The sequence below is a fragment of the Gymnogyps californianus genome, chromosome 3 (genome assembly GCF_018139145.2).
Source record: "Gymnogyps californianus isolate 813 chromosome 3, ASM1813914v2, whole genome shotgun sequence".
NCBI lineage: Eukaryota > Metazoa > Chordata > Aves > Accipitriformes > Cathartidae > Gymnogyps > Gymnogyps californianus.
In genome coordinates, this window is record NC_059473.1 from 4,377,094 (window position 1) to 4,401,085 (window position 23,992).

A 23,992-nucleotide genomic window follows, 5' to 3' on the forward strand; every position below is an offset into this window, starting at 1 on the left:
ATGCAAAAAAAAAAACCCAAAAAACCACAAGGTAGGGGGGCATTATAGGTGACGAGTTCTTTGGAGAAATACAACGGCTTTATTTTGAGTCCTTGCAGTGCAAAGAGGGATGGTGCTAAGGAACACTGGGCCTCATTTTTTAGTATTTTTCACATAACATGCTAGAAAATACCTACCTCTTTTCACACGTGCCTAATGAACAAGATTAAATCTTATTCTCACAAAACATCCTATTTGAGTACTCACAGGTAGGTGTTTTAAAAATAAGATGCAGGCCAAAGTACAACATTAATATTATTGCTGCAAATATTCATTACAGCTTACGATAGTTCAAAGTGTTTAGGTTGTATTAGAAATTGCAGACTTTAAACAAAGTTCAAAAAACCAGACGACATCTCTCATTTTCATATTTTCACATGATCACCGAACAGTAACTGTCTAAAGATCTGTAGAGATATTTGCATCATCAGCTTTTCCCCCCCACCCCATTTGGATACTTCACATTTATCATAAAAATAAGCAATTTGGGAATTTTTGGTGGACCTCTCTACGTTGTACGGAGAAGAGATTAGACTCAACACATTTAGTGTAATCTTTATAGCCTTGTTTATCTGCACTTTGATTTTTACCACGATCTCCACTGTCGCCGTGATACCGTACAGCGTAGTGCAGAAAGAGCTGCGGATGGGAGCGCCTCGAGTGTCCTTGCACTACGGCAGGAGCAGGAGCCCTTTCTGCTTCTGCCTTGTTAGCTCTATATTTCCCCCTTGGAACAGCTCTTCTCGTGTCTGTTGTGTCCATAGTGCAGTCTTGTTTACATTTTTTTCCCCTGTAGTTTATGGAATTTATAAATCATATTTTAGCTCACTTTGAGTTTCAAGAAATCACATAGATACGAGACTGAAATTCTCTTTTGTTTGTTTTGTGAATTCAGTTTCTTAAGTTTTCCATCATTCATGACACTTCCTTTCTGGGTACAGATTATTATCTGAGACAACTACTCCTGGAATCTGTTGCTCATAACAGCTTTAAGATTAAAAACAAAAAAATACTGCTGTCTGAATCATGTTCCTATTATTTTTGTGTTAGAAAAACAGGAGCTTTTGAACTACTGCCATACTTACGTTACAGTGGACTAGGAAAACAAATGACGAGCGACAAGTTTTGACAGCCCGTCACAGGCAGAGTGTATAATATTTAGACTAATTTTTCAAGATCAGTTTTTAGGACCTCCTTGAAAATGTATTTATTGATGCCTTGTTGAGCCTTCAGCTAAAGTTATCGTGCAGCTCTTCTGTTATGAGGTCCTGGCACCACTGAATTGAAGGTAAGACATCGCAGTAATCCTCCCTGTCCCCAAACGGGGCTTTGTCTTGGCAAATATTACCCTCTTTCTTTCTGAAATGTTAATTAACGAAGAGCCCTTAAATTCCAAACCTTAATTTCTTGTCGATAGTTTAACTCTCTTCTGTACTTCAGGTAAGCGGAAGCATCTTCCTAATGGATTAACATGATATAGGCATAAAAGTGGCTTTTCCTAAAGATGTAGGTGGTGCTTTGTATGAAACATTTAAAATCACACAAGCAAAGAGAAAAACTCAAGTCTTCCCTGTTCCAGGCAAGTTCCTAGGCAATGGTCAACTCTTCCAGGCATCCATCCAAGGCTAGGTACTAGAAAAAATGTATTATGCTACTAAATCAAAGCTTTTTATCTCTGTCTTGGTCGCTCAATACCAACATTCTTCGGTATATTTTATAGTTGTCTGCACTTTGAGCTTCTTGGTATTCCTATTGTTCTTTAGATTTTCATCGTGCATCGCTGCCAGGAGTTCCCAATCTTTTTATATATGGTGACTCAAATGGGGAAATCCTACGCCTGAAGAGGACTGTAACCAGGCCAGAGAGCTGTTGAGGCCTCAAGTACCTCAACTGTTGTTTCTAGGAAGCATCGCTGATGTTTTTAAATGAGAAAAATGTGGTTTTAAGTGCAAAGTTTTCCTCTGAAAACTGTTTTTCCCTTTGAAAAGTACTTTGTCTGGGAGACAAATTTTCCCATCTCTAAAAGTGACGCTGACCAAAAAGCAGTCAGCAGAGAGCGGAGCGCCGCCTCGTTCCAGGCACTATCCTACCGGTTTCGGAGCTTCCCTGACTTTTGGGATTTCCTGCATGAACAGCGCTCAGAAAAAGGTAGGACTGGGTTTCAGGTAACTCAGCGCTACCTGCATCCAGACAAGAAAGCTGCAGCATCAAATATAAAAAGAGTTAAAAAAAAAAATCTGGCCTGAGGGAGGGTTGTTTTTAATTAAAACCTTTTAAACTACTGCAGAAAGCATATCTGATGTACGTGCTGAGTACACCGTTTGCACGTGTTACACCATTTATCTTAATTGTTTTTTAAAAAGATTTCTTATCAATACGCTAGCTTACCAAAATCTTTTTATGCGCAGAAGAAATTAAAATAAGGCTAGAGATTGAATGAACACTACCTGTTCCAGAGTGTTTAAAGTTGATTCAAAGTACCAGTATCCTGTGGCAGATCAACATGATCCAAATGTTCGACAGAAATACTTTGCAACCAAGCTGTAATACTGTACAGTGTTCAGTAACCAGCTGCTGACAGTTGCTGCTGCTGCTGCTTCTTCGTCCCAACGTGAAAAGTTAATTATCCAGGGCTGGAGGCCAGTCAACGTCAACAGACTAGAAGAGCAGGGGGGGAAAAAAAGAAAAAAAAAGGCAAAATCAGCAGACTTGGTATTTTACATATATAAAGAGACTTGGTATCAGAACTCTGCTTGTCAGCTGTAGGCTAATAGTGGAAAGAAACAGTAAATAAAGGACGCTAAAATAAGAGACGGGGGACAAGACAAGCAGGAGAGAGTGCCATGAAACAGCCACCTCGTTTTCATGGCTCCATGTGTGTCTGGAGAGAGCTCTCTGGGAGCTGGGCTTTCTTCACAAAGCAGAATCACAACTCCTTGTACTACTACTTCCCAGCACCATTTGATGTTGGGCTGCATTTACAGAGTCCAGAACTGTTAATTAGAAACGGGAACCATCTCCATCTTCTACCCACCCTACAGATGGGCCGTTATGATGTGAAAACAAATAACCTGTTGATGGATGCCACAGAAATATTCAGGTATTGGGCAGTGCAGGCAAGGATCGAGTAGAAAACCATCACCTGTCCCCGAATCTGCCTCCTGAGTAAGGAAAACTAGACTAAAAGAATAAGCTGTCAAGCATTATGCGCAAGAATTACCTAGGCAACATCATTAACAGTCATCCTGACTGTTAGTCAAAAGGGACAGAACGTGCCTGACGCTTTATTAGAAGCAAATGTCGTAATTACTACAACTTGGATTATGTCTTTCTTCCCTGGCCTCCCCGAGGCCGCATCTCCAATTCCCTTTGGGCATAAACTTGTTGCTCACCCTCTTCAGTTCCCTTTGGGCATAAACTTGTTGCTCACCCTCTTCCAAAAGCAGCACACCCTACATTACCGTACTATCACCATTTGCAATCGCAACACGGGGATCGCCACACAGCACGTTAAAACGCCTTGGCTTCGAGACTGCCTACATTAATCATACCTACTCCTTGCCTATCTACAACTTCATCAAAGGATTGGGCTCTTAGGCTGAGCTAAAATGCATTATTAGCAAGATGACTAATTATTTTCAAGTCCCTAGACATCTTTCATAGTTATGTCCAATAACTGTAGTGACACCTATCCGTACGAGAGCGATGCTTATCAGCCCGCGCCCCAAGTCACGTGTTCCTGTTTTCAGAAGTAACTGAAGTGCCCTCTGCAAGCTCTCTTTCTGTAGTATCCTACAAGAGAGACGCAAAAAACTGCAAGGCTGTTCTGCAAAATGTAACAACACGTGGGCAGCTTTCCAGAAATACATGAGAACAAGCATGCTGATCATTGGCTACTTGAAATGAAAACCCATGTTTTAAATACACCTTGCCAAACCACTAGGTTAAATATTAAATCCATATCTCTACATACATTCTTTTAACCAAAACAAATTTTGTTTTTTTCATCTGACTCCAGCAAGTGAACAGATGCAATTTCTTGCTGTGTTTGAACCAGCATTGAAAGAGGAAGTCAAATCTCTCCTCTTTTTCAGCCGACCCAGTTTTGAAAAGAAATGATGTGGTACGTGTAACATCATTGCTAAGCTCTGCTCCAGTGGGTGCTAATAGTAAGTGTCATCGATTCATGGTATGTCCTCCCATCCCTCCCCGACATGAATTGAGCAGAGGAAGCCTGTCACATGCGGCAGCATGGTACAAACCACTATTTTTGCATTAACATCGATTTTTCTATTAACTTTGGTAAGGAATGTTGATTCGGTTAGAGCAATTCCACTGAAACCATCTCACAAGTGCGACTACATTACTAATTTCCAGGAAAGATAAACAGCAAACAACTTACTTCTACATCCAACTCCAGAATGTCGGCGGTTCTGTTCAGTAGGGAGCCAATGTTGGGCTTTGTTCTTCCAAAGTCTCCATGCACAAATTCTTTAATGTAGCTAGAAATACTGGCTAAGGAAAGGTGTATTTTACCGCAAAGAAATCAAAAGGAAAAAAAAGTATGGTGAAAAATGCTCAAAGCAAAAATAGCGTCTTTTTCTGCTCCTAAGCCAATTTGCACTGAACGTCCCGTTAAGCCCATACCCATCTTTAAAAGACTTCCTAATTCTTGGCTTCTGACTCTAACACCAAAACCTGCACTATTGACCTGTATTTTCTGTTGTATTCCAAAGTGAGTGGTGACTTTATGACAAAACTGTGAACTCGTAAGTAGCAACAATCTACAGGATGCACTGCAGTGCATTAAATACTGCGGAAAAGCTTACTTGCTAAGGTGAAAAGTTTTCAGTTAAATTACAAACAGCTTAAGTGTATCTTTAACCAGTACGTTTTTATAGCTATCACATACTTTAAAACTATCAGAGTGGTCATCACAAAAACACACACACACACAGGTAGCATTTTTGAATGAAAGCCTGAATGTGAAATTCTGACATAAAAGCAAACATTATGCAGCAACATATGACTGCAGAAGAGCAGGGATTTAGAAACACCCCAGTGATAAAAGCAGGAAACTTCTCATTACCCGAATTACTCTAATCAGCAAGCTGTTTCGTAAAGGCATTGTGTAACGGCATCTAAGGATACGTTCCTGCTTGAGTCTTCAGATGCAGGCGAAAATGATGCTCGTCTATGTACTCAGATTTCATGGTGTGAATGATCCGACATCTTACAGCTAGAGGCCGCCTGTGAAGAACCCGGAGAGGTGTCTTCTGGTCAAGTTTTAATTCCTGTTACAAGAGGTAACAAAATAAATGAGGAAGGAAATGTGCAACATACTGCACAGATTGTAGGAGTCATATGTACTGTTAACCAACCACATCTTTTTTATATTGTATTATGGTAGTTGAGTAATCTTCTTGAGGCAAGACTAATTTTTTCCATGTTTATCAAAGGAAAAAAGGACAGCCATCTCAAAGGCTAAATGAGAAGGCCTCATATGAACACAAACTAATGGAATCACAAATACAGAGGAATAACCTTGAAATCTCCGTAGTCCTTTGCTGGAATGACTCCAGGATTTAGAAGCTCACAGAAAGCCTCAGGGCAATCAGGGGAAAAAAAAAAAAAAAAAATTTACCCACCCACAACATGCTTTGTCTAAACTACAGCCAAGCCCCTAGAAATAAAAGTGAGGGAAAAAAAAACCCAAAGGAGATTAGATCTCGTAACAGTCTTTTAAAAAGTTCATTCCCCACCCCCTTTCCCAAATGAGATGCAGCAGTTTGAAAGGCAACTTTTCAGGAAGTGAGTGGGCATGCTAAAAAAAAAACCCTTCACGACCGTTGTCTCCCTGAACTGTAATGGCTCAAGCCCTCGCTTTGAGAATGACTTCATGGCCAAGGCCCATAGAAAATAGTGCAACACAACAAAAACTGAACACGCTTCTCCATCAGCAGCACCTCCCTCGCCAACATTTGGAGAAAGTTCTCGTTAACACAGCGTGCTTGTTACATCGAGCACTTCGTAAGGCCTCTTTGCATTATTTGCCATAGACACTTCAAACTCCTCCTTGCTGCAGCTGTGGAAGAATGGCTTTAGAGCCTGCAGAACAAAAGACCTTCTCTGCTCCTTTCACTTACGCAAAAAACTATCTAAGGTAAAGAAAGGGGCGCGGGTGCCAGATTTCCTCCTCTCCCATTCACTCCTTTTTATTATTTGGTCTACTGAAAGGTTGACGTTATACAATAAGTTGTTGTCTTGGCTAACAGCCAGCCAGCTATATTGCTAGCATGACAATGGTGAAGTAAGGAAGGGTGACGAGGGGGAAGGGATGTATCAAAGTCCCTCCAACAAGAGGAACCCTGATCAAAAAAACAAAACAAAACAAAACAAGCCACAGAGAAAGAGATATGTCCGTGGCTGCATGTATATAAACTCTCCCCTAGGGCACCAGGACAGGTACTACATAAATTAGCAAAAAGAGCTACAGCTACCTTGATATCATCTAGAAATGCAATATCTTCTTTCTGTATTGCTTTGTCTGTCCATATTAAGGCACTATAGGTCTTTGTCTTTTCCTCTTCACCTTCCTTCATACGACCAATTGCCTCTCTAAACAAAAGAAATTAATTACTCACATAACATAAGCATAATTATATAACGCTGTGAGCAAGAACGCTTGCAAAACTCCCAAAGCATCACTTTGAAATCCCTTGCCAGCGATGATAAATACTGACCTGGTGACAAGCTGTAAATCTCGAACCTGTATTTTGTCTGAAGAGTTATTAATTGTCTGTGATATTTAAAAAAGAATCAGTTAGCAAAACTGCTCAGTTAGAGAAGAAACACATGCTTTATGAGTTCCATGAGGTGCAAATGATTTACCTGCTGAAGTCCCTTCATTTCCTCAGCAGTAAAATGTATTCTACGAGGATTCACAAGCTCAATTGCAAAGGGCCTTCCTGGCAACATGCACAGTCATAAAACATAAAAACATGTTGTTCTAAATTAACGTTTGAATTTATGCAGTAAGGTTGGAAGGTGTGAAGCTTGTCTGCTGTTATGCAAACAGGGATAGGACTTGCGGGTTTAGGGATGTAGCGTCAGACGGAAGGAAAGAAACAAGGGACTTTTTTTGGCTACTAAACCCCAGTATCAGCAATAAGTGCAAATTACGACTTCCCAGAAGACATCTTGTACAAGTCTGTGCTAATTAAAAAATAAAATAAGAAAAAAAGTTAATTAGCTTATTTTCTGTCACCTACAGCAATGCCCAGGTGCAAGACGATGTTAAATCCCGCTCCCTCAGCTAAACATCTGTTGCAATAGCTGCACTCTCTGCGCTCAGGGCCAGGGATGATCCCCAGTATAAGCAATGCCAAGAACTACGCTACAAATCAGACAGCAACTGAAACACATCGTTGTTCATTTTTACTTTTTCTTTCCCCTCCTCCTTTGGCTATAGTAGCTTCAGCATATTGGAAAGCAACTGACCTTTATAAAGGACCCAAGTTCAAAAAGAAAATAAGGCTTCCCCGCTCCCCAGTGACAGTGAGGCAAAGGAGAAGGACCCAACAGAAAACAAGATAGGAATCAGTCTGACATAAATGGCTTAAAAATAGGAAGTGAATAAAATAAAATACTCCTAACAAGCTGTGCATTTCCATGCATCTGTGCAGCCAAGGACACTGAAAAAGGGCTCCTCTTTCCGTTGGTTTTATGAAACTGTTCAGTCTTTGGGAATAAATACATAAATATCACTAAAATGTTTCTGAGATAAAATTTCAAAGCATGCCTAGTCACACACTTATGCACTTTGCATTCAGCAAGATCGATTACGGTAGCTTTGGTTAACCATTTCGTTTGTTTCTGTGTTTCACAAGGGACGTTCCAAGCCTTACCATTGCCTAGTGTTCTTACATCCACATCTTCTCTTCCAGAGGAAGAAAAATTAAAGCCTATAACAGATTTGAACAAGGCATGTGAGATTTTATTTTACATTTTTAATACTCTCTGCAGCTTTTAAAAGGTGAAAGATTAGCCTTCTAAACTTGTTTGCAACGCTACTTCAAAGAGCTATCTTTATAAAATGAAGCCTGCACTGTATTTGAACAAATCTGGGATAGTTATTGTTTATTGCATCAGATTCACAAGTTTCTGGAAGAGCACTCCTAGTTCCTTGGCCTGAATGAGACTGCTACAACCCTGAAAATGTCCGAAAAAAAGCAGTACCATCCTAAAGGAATTCCGCTTATTAATTTTTTTCATTTCTTATCCAGATAATTCAAGTTTATGAATAAAATCAAACTGAGCTGTCTTCCTCCAAAACACCACTTTTTATCCTGAATATGCCCAATGGTTTCCAAAGATATCAGAGAAATTTCTGCTAGTCTCACACATCTTGACAAAAGAGGAAGAAAATTCAAGTCCAAACTGAAAAATAACCTCTGTGTATTTGGTTTTTTTCATCTTTCAAGCTACAAAAATGTACTGTTGGGTATTTAGTTTCTTTCATCGTACCCCTTCCACCTTTAAGCTTTGCCTGAAGGAGGAACGGGGGACCAAACCCTGCACTAGAGGTAACTTTGCAGCTCTATTCCAAAGGGTCTCTGAAAAACTGATGGTTTCAAATTTTTTTCCTCCATAGGGAACACACAGAGCGCATAAAGATTTCCTCGGGTTTTATTATCTCTCATTTCTATGGTCATATTATGGCAACTACATAACCGTGAGAAAATTCTTTCATGGTCATGAAGGTGTATTTTGGTCACACTACCAGAATTTTCTTAGTTGGGAACGCTCCAGACCCTTAATCACCTTCACAGCCCTTTGCTGAACTCGCTTCGGTATGTCCACGTCTTTCTTGTACTGGGGAGCCCAGAACTGGACCCAGTACTCCAGATGTGTCTCCCCAGTGCTGAGTAAAAGGCAAGGATCACCTCCCTTGACCTACTGGCAATGGTCTTTCTGTTCATTTATATCTCTTCTCAACATCACTGCACATGTACTTCTGGTAGCCACCTGTGGTAATTCTGCAAGCTGAAATCAGGTGTTACATAGTACCTGGCCTAAAGACACGGTTTGAGGAGTTTCCTAGTGTTCAGACTAACATATCTACTGGGAGGAGAGAAGGCAAAAGTAGCTGTTTTTTCCAAACTAATATTTAATGCAATTTTTCCTTGGGCCTTCTATGTCTCTAATTCCATGTCCAGTAGATGTCAAATGATGGGCAGTGATTATCTCATGTGGATAATCCCTGGATAAGCATTTAGCTTGTAGAACTTTATGCACTGAAGAAAATAAATCAATCAAGGTAAGAAACATGAAGAGGTCGAAGGCTAGGCAGATATTATGGAACGCTGATGGCAAAAACCTTCTCGTTACAAGTCATGTTATGAATTACCAACCGTTAAGAAGTATGGCTAAGCAAAAATACTACCACATAAAACCATAATATTTGCATCATCATCAGATCAACTGAGGAGATATTTTAGTAAGATAAAAGACACTGCATAAAACAAAGTGGTCATCTAATTACTCACAGATCATAGCTAAAAAAAGTTTACAAGCTTTGACTTGGAAGGACAAGAGAGGGATAAAGAAACATAGTTTTTTTCCATTACACTCCTGTATTGAGTAGCTACTAAGAAAAAATATTCTAGTAACGATGAAAAATATATATGGTAAAAGATCTCCTAGATACTTACTATCTGCTTTGAATTCTGCCATTAGGTGCTCCGAAATCAGTTCTTCCACTGAAGACTCCAGCTTCCGCTCCCCATCAATAATCCAGGGAGTCTGAGGTAAATTCCTTGAATATTTGTTGTATCTTCCTGTAAAAAACAACTATGTTACCTGTAATCATTCTAAAGCAATGGAGAAAAGCTCCAGTACTGCACAGCACAACACATTTAACTATCATCGGAGCCTTGTGGAAATAAATTTACAGGCTTAAACTTGTTTTATGGCAAGAGCATTACAGCAACGGTATGAAACGCATGCTGCTGCACCTACGAGAGTTTCAGTATCCAAGATGGCCAGCTTAAAGGTAGGCTTGGAGAGCCTATTGCTGCAGTCATACCTTCAGGTATAACCATAGAAACAAAACTGTATATAGCCTGACACAACCGGGAATAGAACCCAGAGGTTCAAGTGCCTAGTCTGAGTCAACTTAATTCTGAATGGAAAAAAATTTTTTTTGTAATCGCAGCATGGTCTTGAGCCAGCCTCCCATACACCAAAGCAGTGCTATACATACGCCTGTCCACCAATGCATACGTGTCCCAAGTACATAAGTTCCCACGCCCTCCTGTCTCAAGTAGTTCAGGTTTCAATCCAAGTTCTGCCATTGTCTGAATGTTTAACAAAAGAAACCCAAACTGAAATGCTTTGGCTCATTACAAGGAAAACCATGCGAGCAAAATGTCTCAATAATAAACTAGTACGGATTTCAAGAACCTTGAAAAGTTGCCATGTAAAGAGATTGCCATCCTCTGACTGATTCCAGTCATAGTCTCGTGTTATGTCACACTAGCATGCCATCTCCCGTGACACGAGGACTGCTATAACCAAAGAACAAGCCTGACACGGATGACCAAGATCACCTTTCTTATTGATAGGTTTTATAAGAAGTGAAAATATGCACAAAACAAGGAACTCGTTCATAAAGAACAATGAGTAACCCCCCTGCACAAACAAGTTTCAATGTGAAACCTTGCATATAGAAAACAAAAAAAGGAGTTCAAAGTAGCTATGCATATTATACCGTGCCTCTCTCGTCTCGATTTTTTTGGTTTTCAGTATCATATTTTCCTATTTCTAACAATGTTTCCTTCTTGCATTTTGATCTGCAGAAAAACCCACACAAACAAATGGGGAAACTGACTAATACCGGGTCACTGGGGCAAATAATGAAAGTACTGTGACTAATCATTCAGGAGGCAGCTTCACACTGCTAAATTCTCTTTCCATAAAATGGAAAAAGGAAAATAATTTTATTCTTTTTTTCTCTCAACTCCCCATTCTAATAATTTTAGCTTTTGATCTGAACAAGAGTGGGTTAAAAAAAAACAAGGTGTTTCTCGGTTTGACAGCTTCTCCTGAACCCTTAAAAAAAAAGGGGGGGGGGGCAGGGAAGTGATCACTGAACACCAAAGAGAAGGTCAGGAGGGCAATACCCACTCTGAAACTGTGCTTACAAATTAAGATCCCATCTCATTTAATAATAGCAAAATAACTGCACTGTACTCAATAAATTCTATTCTGGATTTAATTCTTCAAAAATTAAAGACAACATCCTGCCTAGTTTTGGTTTTTTTTTTTTGTTGGAGCAAGCTATAAACTATAAATCACAAAACCAGTATTAAATCACATGCAGAAAGCTAACGCTCTGTCTTTCTCTCCATACCGATGAATTCTGATAAAACCATCCGACAAAGCAACTTAAAATAAAACAGTGTGTTTGGAAAAGGCTAAAAGACACTGGATATCTTGGATTCATGAAAATGTACACCTAACTGTCTGATCAGGAATTAAAAATAAGAAACAGGTACGTATAGAACATCAACTAGCCTGCTGTGAGAACATTCACTTTTGCATTTTTTCTTTTCGTTTTATGTTCTCCTTTATTCAGGATTTGTACCATCCCTTTAAACAAGTATGCTGGATTTAAATTGCAGGGTTGTTTTTTTTTTTAAATAATCTGTTTGCATATATTTAAATAAGTGGTTGTTTATTGTCGTGGTTTAACCCCAGTCAGCAACTCAGCACCACGCAGCCACTTCCCCCTTCCCCCTCCCAGTGGGGTGAGGAGGAGGAAAGAAAAAAAGTAAAACTCGTGGGTTGAGATAAGAACAGTTTAATAACTAAAGTAAAATATAATACTAAAAATAGTAATAATGAAATATAATAATAATAATAGTAATGAAAAGGAATATAACAAAGAAGGGGGGGGGGGGGGGAGAAAAAAAACAGTGATGCACAATGCAACTGCTCACCACCCGCTGACCGATGCCCAGTTAGTTCCCGAGCCACGATCCACGCTGCCCGGCCAACTCCCCCCAGTTTTATATACTGGAAATTTGGGGCTCGAACCCACGCCCTTTTTACGTTATTAGCACCACGCTCTAATCAACTGAGCTAACCACTGGGCATGACATTCCATGGTATGGAATACCCCTTTGGCTAGTTCAGGTCAGCTGCCCCGGCTCTGCTCCCTCCCAGCTTCTTGCACACCTGCTTGCTGGCAGAGCATGGGAAACTGAAAAGTCCTTGGCTTAAGATAAGCGCTACTTAGCAACAACTAAAATATCAGAGTGTTATCAACATCATTCTCACACTAAATCCAAAACACAGCACTGTACCAGCTACTAAGAAGAGAGTTAACTCTGTCCCAGCCAAAACCAGGACATTTATACACAGGACTGGGGGAAGAGTAGATACTCTTGCAGGTAGGCGATAAGAAAGTTGAATCATCTCAACTCAGGGACACCACGTGTGTTGCATTACCTGTCTCACCCAATTATTTCAGATGCTGTCTTGGTTTGGAGGGGGGAACTGGAAAGAGCTAAGCTTTCCAAAATTTAACCTTTATTAATCCCATTAAGATTGGCAGTTTTGGATGGAATACTATGCAGATAAATCCAGATAGTGAAAACCTCCAAATCCGAATAAAAATCCAAGCAAGCTAACAGCACTGCCAGGAGCTTATTTAGTGGGGAAGTGCCTTTCCCAAACTACTTGCTCATTATGAGGGGACACAGGACAACTGCGAGATTTGCAGGGATAAAGGTTTTCCGAAGGAGAGAGCAAGCTTTGACAACAGGGCAAAATTCTTCGTTTCATAAACTGCTTCTGGATAAGCCCCCTTAATGAGCAGGGGCACAAAGAAAGTTGTTTTAAATCTTCACATCACCCTGTGTTGTCTCTAGAAGAGAAAACTCTTCCATCTCTCAAAGCAAAAGGAAAACAACAGCAAGGAAAAGCAGGATCTTCCTAAATATCCAGAAGGGAGGTGTGTGCACACTGGGAGCAGCCAAAGTGACATGTTCCCCTCCTGCAGCTCCTACCATGGGAACCCTGATACCACTGTCTGCAGCTCCCACTCCTCTTCTATGATATTCCACCACACACTATCTCCAAGTTTAAATTCACAATGTAAGAGCAGGCAAATAGTTTTGATTTTAGCGTGTTGATCTGTAATTTCTAACTTTTGACAAAATCATGTCTTCAGCAAAGGCAAGTATAATTTCTTCCCCTTTCAAACAAGTCCGCTCTTGGACAGAGCTAGATTTGTTTCTTTGCTCCTTATACTTAATTACAGGAATCAACTAATAGCAAGAATCTTCTGGGTCTCGTGGCCAGAAGTTATGTTTAAGACAACAGAGCAGCAAATAAATGGATCACTTTACCAGCCACAAAAACTGCACCATTATTGCACTGAATTTCCAGAGCCACACAGAGGTTCTTTGGTGAACTTGGGGGACATGGAAAATGCCTGTATAAAAAAAGATTAAAACATACTAGTAATACCAGAACATGATGGAGCATTACCATAGCAATAATGGCATGAAAGACGACGACTTCAGTTACACAAAACACAGCTACAGCATAAACTCAGCATTCACATTAAAAGCTGGAACACCAAGAAATGGATAAACATTAAGCAAATCAAGAAAACCTCATTGCAAATACTTTTGTCAATCTGTCATCAAACATATCAAAGTATAACACTCCAAAGTGTGCTAGTAAGGTGTACCATACTATAGCTATAGCAATAATGAAACTAAATACTGCATGAAAACTATCTTCAGGACCTATGACTAAATCTTTGCTGGGAATTAAAGAAAAGAGCTGCAAAGACTTAGTGCAATTAAGCACAGTGAACTACAGAGAACGTGTCTATTGATGTCTTCCCACTGCTTGTGATTTTTACCATATTACAGCACTTGGTGTTTTCTTAAAACTCAACTCCTAATATTTTGGAAATACGGGAAAAAGTCTTTCTTGTAAAGAGAATTTTGCCTTACAAACTCTAAGGTTCAAAATACAGAAGGAAGTTCTACGATTTCTAAATCTCTTCTGTGGTTTTGGGGATGTACATAAAGATTTTTGAATGTAAATGACTGGCAATACTACAACAAACTGTTTTCACTTCTAACCGTTCTAAATCCCCTGCCAGCCCAGAGATCTGCAGTGACGTACTGCCGAAAGCACAGAGCAGAACTGCAGCTCTCTGACCCATGGTTTCTCCCCTGTGCTGCTCCCGAGATAATCAACCAACAAAGCACTTCTACTAATGGAAAAAAGACCATCATGTGTGTCATGTCCAGTTTTCCATCCTCTGTGGCTTAACTCAAGCATTTTAAGATTACTCCTTAATTAAAAGATCTGGAATGACATTCTATTACCAGAAGAACAGAAAACACCACACATTTTAACCAGTAAACTAGCAGAATTTAAACAATTAAAAGTTCTATTATAGACATCTTACCACTACTTACCCACCTAATATTTTCCTCTCCATCCTAATTCTATACAAAAGCACAATACTAAGAACTAGTTTCAGTATATACTTACTTGAGAAAATCCTCTTCTTTTATCTTCTCTAGGGCTTTTATAACTGCCATTCTAGTGAAAACAGACTGCACAGTGAAATAAAAAAATGAGTCAAGAACTAAAAGAAGCTAAGAAAGGATATGCCTAAGGAAGAAAAAAACCCTGAAACATACACACCGTACGCTTCTCACAATACAGTTTTTTCACTTGTGTTTTGTGTTTTCTTATACCTAAAAGCAACTCTCTATCAGCAAGAACTCACTGCGATCTTAACCCTAACTTTAATAGGGCAACAAAGAGTAACAGGTAATTTTGCCAAAATCTATTCAAGTAACTTTACTCACAACATGAAAGCAATACAACTAATACAGCTGACAGATTGGAACATCACAGTTATTTAGTTGTAGAACTAAGATTTTTTCTTTTATCTACTCCAAACCTCTCATTTCAACTTATTTCCGCTGTCTCTCCTCCTTCCATTATGCACTGTGATGAACAGCCTGGCTCCCTGTTCTCAATAATCTGTTGGTACTAGGGGGAGATTCAGTTGGGTCCTCCCAAAAGCCTTCTCTTTTCCAAGCTGAAGAAGTCCAGGTTCCTCAGCCTCTCCTCCTCGGGCATGTGCTGCAGCCCCCTGACTGTCTTGATGGCCATCTGCTGAATTTCCAATTTAATGATGTCTTTTTTGCAAGCTGGATTGGGGATTTGGAAAAAAACCTGAAAAATACTGGGTCACTGTTTAGGCCAATTCAAGTCTTCGCTCTAACACAGAGTTCCTGGATGCCTTGAGGAAAGCTGTTCTTTCTCCTTCTAAGCATAAATTAGAGATAATAGCACTTCCCTTCCTCGTAGAACAGATGAACTAGAAAACCCTTAAACTAGCAGCAGGTTTAAATAACTATCTACAGCAGATGACACAGAAATTTTCACTCAGAACCCAGTTTTTATACTACTTCTCTGATTAACACAGCCCTTGAAGCTAGCTTCAAGCACAGCTTCTTTATAAGGATGAACCTCTGACAGCTCTTCAGAGTCGGTATTTTTTCCTTTAGATTCCCCTACATCTTGTTGCCTGTGTGGTTTTAACAGCTAGGCCCTGCTGGTTTAGCTCCTTATGTGGGATTTCCCCCCTTTTAAAGGAAAGCAATGCAGCAAGCAGCGAGTTATAACAATACAATCCTTCTAAAAAAAGACTTGCATTTATTGGTCAGGTGGAGTAGAGTAGGCAGAATTCCTGGGTCAGACTGCCTCTGCCAAATGTCGGTAGACTCTTCACCAGAAAGAATAAAAGGCCTTGCATAGGCTTCTGATAGAAGTTACTCGTTCTCCCTCTGATCACACCAACTGGCCTACTTATATCAGTTTCTCTCCAACTGTTTTTTTATTCTTACATGTCCTCTTTTCCATCGATGATTGTGTGCATGCTCAGGGTCTGCAACAAGTGGTAAGGTCCCTTTTCTTTCCTCCCCTCCTCCAGAGGTAGACGGGATAAAACCATCCTGCATGTATTGTGTCTTTCATTCAGATCAGAGGACACGAAAACTGCAGTGTGATCATTTCTCTTTTGGCTGCAGAGTCTCATCTTCACAATGTGACTTAACTGAACTGTTTCACCCACAGAGAGCTTGAGGATCACCTTTTATGCTACTTTTAATGCATGACAATCAAATTCCTAGATCTTAAGGGAGGTATTGACAGAGAACATTCCTAAAATTATGGCCTTTAGACAGTCTGGAAAATGAACGACCTAAAGAAAAGCACCAAGGTCTTAGTTTTCCTAAGCAGAGCAACGTTAATGACTAAAGAAGACAACTTCATTTTCAGACAATTGAAAACTAGAGAGATTTTTGATGAAGGAAAACCAGACATTAAACACTGACCAAATACCCAGATAAGTTCTTCGTTGTAGCTCCTGCTATGAAATTCTGAATGTCAGAAAAGAAATACAACAATGATGAGATCCTACCTGTTTGTTCTTCGCTGGTTTGAAACAGTCTGGACAGGCTGTGGCGCTAAATACAGAAATGGAAATTAGCTGCTACTCTTACAGAAAAATAAATAGACAGACAGACTTATAAGCATAGCACGTACGTGGTCTTTGTACCAATACGTCCAGTATCTCACTTCCACAGCTTAGCACAGAGCAGATTTTAAAATTAGCTTTATCCTAAGCCGCAAATGGCGGAAGGTGTGCATTGCTTGATCTGGAGAGAAATCATGGACAAAGCTGCGTAATCCTCTTTTGCTCTGACCAACACAACTGTGTCTCAGCTTTGAGATGGGATGGAAAAGCACACAAGAAGTTTAGCTTTCAGTCCTTTCCAATCCTTCTCAATAAAGGTCAGGATTAATGTTTAAGTTCTGTGCAAGGTTTGCTGACATCTCAAAAATCTGTACTTGCTGTTCTTACACAATGCACACTACAAACTAGAGATTCAACTTGCTGCTTCTGGATAGGAAAATTCAGTTTACTACAGAAAAAGTAACCCCAGGTGTTCAATAGCATTTGTGCTTTGCCTCTTCAAGAGGAAACTATTGGTTGTTTCACGAAAGTGAAAGCCAAGTCAGTGAAACACTTTTTCTGAGTACTGTAGAGGAAGTTGCTGTTCCTATTAGTGGATTTCTATGTATGCAGTGAGAGGTGATTTCTAGCCTACAACACAATTTATCATTTCTTGCTGGTGCTTTTCAACGCCTCTGTAACTACTTTAGACTATAAAGAAGCAGGTCTGCCCTCTTGCTGTTTCTATACAAGCAACTTGCCTGGCCAGTTTGTGACACAAAGCATCACAAATTCCCTCTTCCCAAATTTCGATATCACCTTACCTTTAAACATAAATCTCCAAATATAAGCTAGCAAGAGCCAATTCAATCTTCCATGTCAAACCAAGGGTCATTTTAGCACACCTTCCTACACATAATTGTGTAAGAACAGCTTGAGAGATGAGAAATTGCAGATGCCATACTTGGAAATCCCACCCAAAAGCATACCTGGAGGACTTCTCCAGGTTGAGACAAGGTCCTACTTTGCTTCCACAAAAAACATGACTGTCATTACTAAAGCTGTGACAATTGCCATATTTACCATATTTACATCGAAACCAAACCATTGCCTCAAAATATGCCCAGAGCCAGCCATTCACATATGCAGAATGCCTTGACGCCTGAGAAACTACTATGTAATTAAATTAGGTAATACGCTGTTACTTCAGAAAAATGTCTAAAACCTTAATTGCTGTTTAGGTATGCTACAAAGAGAAGGCAAATAAAGGGATATTGTCAGGTCACATGGAATAAACCTGAGTAGTTGGAATGTGGAATGGAACTTCTTTACAGCTTTCACCTCTACAATTATTCCGCTTGGAGCGCTAACATTGGCACCATAACATGCTCGACATCAATATTTCTGAAGTGTCACAAAAAGGATGGAAGGATGAGCTGAAAGTAAGAGCTGAGAGGTTTCAGAGGAAAGAAGAGCACTACAGAAAACAAGAACTGATCAAGTAAAATTAAATAAATAAGAACAAAAGGGTGCAGGATCCAGAAACACTTGAGTTTTTACAGGATTGCAGGTACCATTATTTAGAATTGTAGTTTGGCCCTACTACTTTCTCCCTCTTTTGCCCAGTCTTGAAGAAGCTGGAAAGGAAAGATGTTCAGCAAACACTGATAATCAATTCTTCCTAATACCTGGTCTGTCACCAAGCATGCATTTCCTCATCCCCCACCCCAAAACAAATGAAAGATGCAGTTGCTGAAAACCAAGAAGGTGGCAGATTAGGCATTCAAACAAAGATCACAAATTGCCAGAAAGGGTAAAATCAGAGAAATACATAAAGGCTGCAAAGGAAATCTCTAGTCTCAAGAGATGAATTCACTATGCAACAGAGAAGTCTATGCCAAGCCTCCTTCCATGCTAAGATTCAACTTGCAGTAGGAGCACAAGTGATGAAACGGAGTGAAACTTAAGTTTTCCAGGAAGCATCAGCAAACAGAAAGAGTGAACCTAATTATCCAGAATATACTACAGCTAAATTTTGAGAAATCAGATTAAATGGCAGCTAAATTCACAGAAATATTTTGCTTCTTTGTGTATAGCAGATGCCCTACTGAGCCAGGCCAAAAAATATGTGTAGTGGCCAGGGAACTTCTGTTTGTTTTAATCAACCAGCGAAGCTGGATTAACTCACTTCCAAGCCTTCCCTCCCATCCATGTCTGCTATAAGAGCAGGAAAACCTAGGCATGACCTCAAAAGATTCCTCCACCTGCAACTACGTGGTTTGAATTTATTTTTTAAAATGATACAGCTATACTGAAGAGGGTAATGACTTTGAAAAGGGCTGAAATTGAACAACTTATCTGAATGTTCTCCTTCCAGTTCAAATCAAAATTCTGGACGATTTTGTTTATTGGCTTTAAAGCACAGAAGTAACCAGACACAGTGTAACTTTAAGCTCTTCAAGTCCATCTGAATATGAGGAAGTTTAGATGCAGGCCCCATTCTAGTTTATAAACGCTGCATATTCTCATCTGTAGCAAATCCAAACCAACAATGTTGCACAATATTTAGATAAAGATCTTTTGTTATTTATATAAAAACTTACAGGAAATGGCACTCCTCGTCTGTTTCTGGGTGAGCAAAGACCACGCTAACTTCAAACAAACTCTAAATTTAAAAAAAAAAAAAAAAAAAAAAAAAGAAGAAGGTGGTAATAGTTTTTTTAAACAAACAGGGAGGATATTCTCAAGCATCCTTAGTGTAGTATTAGGAAAACAGTAAAGAGGTAGACAAAAGAGAAGGTAACCCATTTATTCTACAACATCATCTAGAGACATTAAAATGTGTGCCATAATAACATTTGCATTTCTGAAGTAACCAAAGATTATCTGAGAGCACTTCAAAAACATGAGTGACCTACACATCATAGATACCAGTCCCATTTTGCACAGGGGGAACTGAGTCAGAGACAGCGTATGCTCAAAGCCTATTACGGTCACTAAACTTCACAAACCTTCTGGGAGAGCAGTGCATAGCGTGGAATAAAGATAAAAACCCCGTAGTAGTCACCACTGTAAAATTTTGTCAGGGGCTTCATTTGCAATGACTGGATGGCCTTGGGGCAAAGAAAGGCAACATGTCCTAGTGGATTGACAGCTAGACCAGAAACTCTGGTGTAATCTCAATTCTACCCCCAATTCCCTCTTTGGCCTTGGGCAAACAACACTCATTACTTCTGTTATTCAGATACCAGAATACCTCAAGAGGGCTATTGAAAAGATTGGCTAATATTCAAGTGCCTTGTAGATAAAGAGCACTAGACAAGTAACTTTTATGCTACAATGATGTCTGGAGTGGCTCAGTGCCTAAGTGTTGTAGAGCTTTTGCTAACTTGGTACGTAAGAAGTTTGTTTCTTCTTGGATCATCTTCAGGGTAACTGAGCGTTTCTTTCTTCACTAAGACAAAAGGCATGCTTTCAATTAGCACTCCCGGGAAAAGACAATCTGTAATTATTATGGAAGCTGACAAATCAACGTCAAGACTAAGTGAGTCTAGTCCTGGGGTCAGTCCTATGGCTGACGACAAGTAAAAACTGCAGGCTGCCTTGTCCTCAGCAGGAATTTTAGCCATGTTTGCAGAAATTTTAAGTTCAAGATGATGGTGTTTCTGAATTTGTCTGGCAACATCTGAATGTCATGTTCAGTCAATGCATTTCAGAAACATTTTAAGAATGTTAGTCAGAATCTGAAAGTTGAAAACAGGGTCTGAAAAAACATTTCTATTGCCTGCAGGTATTGCAGGTTCCAACATGCCTCTCTCTAGCATTCATTGAAGTGAACAAGGACCAGTCTTTCCTCTTTCAGTATGTTTCAGAAATATATTTTATCCATAGAATTTAACATGCTAACAACCTGAACAATTTATCTCACAGAGCAGTTAACAGTGTTGGCAGTAATAGGAGAGCAAAGAAGGAATGTGTGAGCATTCCTTAGCCTCTGGAAAACAGAGATCCTGGAAAATGACAAAACCGAAAAAGTCTCATTGATAAAAGGAGGATGGCAGCCCAAGAGCAAGAGATTTAGCAAAAGACTACGATGGTTTCAGAAGATGCAATGATCTACGTGTACAAAAATGAAGACTGGACCCCTCAGTATTGAGACTTGGAGATCTCTGGTTAAAAGAACATCCCCCCTGCTTCCCCCTACAGTGAATATAAGAGCAGTGCAACTTGTTTATCTGTTAATGAGGGGAAAAAAGTATATATTTTTATTTTTTTCCCCTCATATATATAAGTGTATAAGTATATATACACACACACAAACACATATGAAAAAAAGAAAAAAAAAAAAAGAGAGAAAAAAAGTGTTTTCTTATTTATACAACACCTTTCCATCAGCAGGAACACCCAACTCTTCTGACAACTGGGGATGAATAATCCACTTATAAGCTTCTTTCAGCTGAACAATGTCATCCTTTGCCAAGGAAAGGCCCAGATTTCTGAATCACAAAGAAATAATAACTTGCACAGAGGTCTGTCAAAGACAGATACACGACATATAATATTTCAAGACAAACTTAAGTAACTAGTGCCAGGTAAACAAGCAATGCACAAATAAAAAAGGACAAAAGCACTAAGCATACAGATCATGGCATGAAAGAATGAAAGGCTGTTCCAAGACCTCCTAAAACCACACTGAATCTTTGTATTGAATTAACAAACAAAGTGTTGAGGAAACATTAAGACCAGACCAGGATTCCAAGTAAGATGCTTCCCAATAAACACATAAGAGTTTGGCAGGGAGTAGCTAAAGGTGCAGCTACTTGAGCTACAGTCAGCTCAAGCACAGGTAGGACTATGTTGCCTCCTCCCTGCCTCTGCCCGTGCATTCCTGCCAGGACTTGCATGCTGACACTACACAGCATGGTAAGTAATACCAGTCCATTGGTCCCATTTAAAGCAAACCTAATCCACCAAAAAAAGTTTTGTTTTTCAGCCAAATCAGTGAGATGATCAGATCTCCTGGTGGTGACATAAGCACTTATGTTAACACAAGAAAGACAGAAGATACATGCAGATGAAGGCAAGATCCTTCTGATAGTAAATCAACATCTAGTTCAGCTTAAGTAAACTAAGTATCTGGATCCTGCAGGGCAGCACCTCTGCTGCTTGCTAAGGAGCCTCCCGTCCAGCTTCCACCCCAAGTAATATCTTGTTTTACCCTGTTTCTATTTGCCAGTGGTTTTTTCACTAACATTTAAATATAGATTCTTTTTCTTCCTGTGTAAAAGAACATGCACCGAGGAAACTCATGCCATAGCTTCACGGTAGATCAAAAGTTGCAAAAGTCTTTCCAGAGACTACCTGGAGAAGAGCTGAGAAAGAGAGATGCACAAAAATCCTTTGGTTTTGGTTTCTTTTTTTTTTAAATCTTGTTAGACTTATTTGTATTGTTAAAAGGGCAACCTAGTCCTTCATTAAAGGAGGGCATGAACTGCAGTGGGCACAAAATCCTAAAAGGAAAAGCCCAGGTGACAATCTCAGTTGACCTTGCTGGGACAGGTTCAACTACCTCTGTAGGTACAAGACCAGGCCTTGACTCCTCTGTCATTGCCTATGGAGAGAGAAGTTAAAAGGAGCAGATGCCTGTAAGGATGCCAGCATATGATTTCAAACCACTTGTCTGGGAACTTACAGAGCAAAGCGCATGTCCTCCTATACAAATGGCACCAATGCTAGGCTATGCGGGCAATATTTGCCCTACAGGGCCTCATCCTCTCTCAAGCAATTTAATGAAACAATTGCTTTTAAATTAGTCTCAAAGTAGGAAGTGAGTCATCATCTTTTAGTCTAGCTTTCCATGAATATCTTGAAACGGTACTTCCAGCCAAGATGGCTTCCACCAAAGACTAGTTCAGTATCCCCAACTAACTTTGAGACAAGTGGATTTCTTTCCTCTTGCCCACAAAGACAATTCATCCGTTCAAAATGGCTCTAATATGTTCTCATTTGGCCAGGAGTCAGAGTGTCCTGGAGTAGACAAAGAATCAAGCGTTTAAATTGATTTCAAAACACTGAGGTATAAAAAAGAAGAGTCAAAACTAACTTGCACCCGCTGCACTAATATCTTTCTCACTACACTACTGACTTTTCACCATTATCTGACTAACAATTTTCAGTCACTATTAATGTAAGCTAAACTTGATACAGTGGCAAAATGAAGAGGTGTGTGTTTCATTATGTCTTCCATGTACAAGAAGATTCTGGCTCTCAGATGGCATCATGGCACCTCTCAGGACCATTAAGTTAACTCAAAGCTGTACAGTTGGACAGACAGCCTGCACTCCAAGTTGAAACGCCACGTGCTAGCTATAATCACACTATGAGGCAAAAGAGGTAAGAAACGCCAATTAAGGTCAAACCAGGTTAAAAAAAAAAAACAAACCCCACACAAAACACAGCTGCCATCTTATCCTTTGCAAGCATCAAGTAAACTAGACAACTGGACAAGACTATAAAATCAACTTCTTGCCTGCTCAACATTTATATAGACAAATGGTGTCTATATAAAAGAGTTCTTTTCAGACAGACAGCAAAAGCTACGGACAATAAAAAATAAATTAAAAAAAACAAATAAAATGACAGCACATCCCAATTCTGAATTTCCTTATGATTAGTTTTGAATGTACAAAGTAAGTTAAAATCTTGGCCAAGGACATAGGAAGTGAGTCTACATATTCCACAACTGTTAGCAGAAGTACCTTTATATGAAAGCAACTGTCTTGACCTCGAAAATATAGCATTAATTGCTTGGTTAAAATTTTCTCTTAACATACATGTCTCAGCAGGTCCACTGCATTAAGTGGTTTCTCATTTCTACTATGCCAGAAAAAAGTTATAGTAAGACTATCTCTGCTTTCTCTAAATCTGGAGAACTCTCTAATAGAAGTGGTACGAGGGTTGCCAAAAGAAATTACTCACCCCATTTCCTGTTTTACCAGCAGCCAAGCAGCACGCTATAGGTCACCAGCCATGCCCAGGAAGAAGAGAGGGGGGAAAAAAAAAAGGCAAGTGAAATTAAGGCTCAAAACTCCCAACAATTTGAGAGACTGTTAGCAGAAGGAAAAATTTTTTAAAAACTCAGGACAAAAAGGTAGTATTAGGATTTTAATGTAGCTTTTGCTTTAGAAGTGGAAAGATAGAATTGGTGTTTGTTTTTATTTGTAAGACATCCCTTTGCAATTCACCTCAAATCCTATCTGGCTTTAAAAAAAAGATCACGCTGCATTAAACACACTTAGAAACTCGCTATTAATGCTATAACTAGAAAAAGACTCTGACAGCCTAAGTCAAGTGCAACTAGCAGTTATCTAGCATACAGAGAAATGGGGG

At 39.6% G+C, this 23,992-nt stretch overlaps 1 protein-coding gene across 2 annotated transcripts in view; it reads right to left on the reverse strand.

Moving 5' to 3' along the window:
• Nucleotides 1-2,641: 2,641 nt before the first annotated feature.
• The window catches only part of PUS10 (pseudouridine synthase 10), a 31,232-nt gene continuing 9,881 nt past the window's right edge, over nt 2,642-23,992 (reverse strand). Inside the window, exons 4-17 of one of the 2 annotated variants that reach the window (XM_050894537.1) lie at nt 23,582-23,616; nt 20,988-21,099; nt 19,207-19,268; nt 16,568-16,613; nt 14,623-14,687; nt 13,455-13,540; nt 9,753-9,878; nt 7,947-8,003; nt 6,931-7,007; nt 6,783-6,838; nt 6,540-6,657; nt 5,191-5,333; nt 4,442-4,541; nt 2,642-2,697 (exon numbers count right to left, since the gene is read on the reverse strand). In XM_050894537.1, the coding sequence (XP_050750494.1) occupies nt 2,659-2,697; nt 4,442-4,541; nt 5,191-5,333; nt 6,540-6,657; nt 6,783-6,838; nt 6,931-7,007; nt 7,947-8,003; nt 9,753-9,878; nt 13,455-13,540; nt 14,623-14,687; nt 16,568-16,613; nt 19,207-19,268; nt 20,988-21,099; nt 23,582-23,616 (1,122 nt within the window). In that variant the 3' untranslated portion in view covers nt 2,642-2,658. The remainder of the gene's footprint in view (nt 2,698-4,441; nt 4,542-5,190; nt 5,334-6,539; nt 6,658-6,782; nt 6,839-6,930; nt 7,008-7,946; nt 8,004-9,752; nt 9,879-13,454; nt 13,541-14,622; nt 14,688-16,567; nt 16,614-19,206; nt 19,269-20,987; nt 21,100-23,581; nt 23,617-23,992) is intronic. The other variant, XM_050894538.1, reaches the window with a different exon arrangement.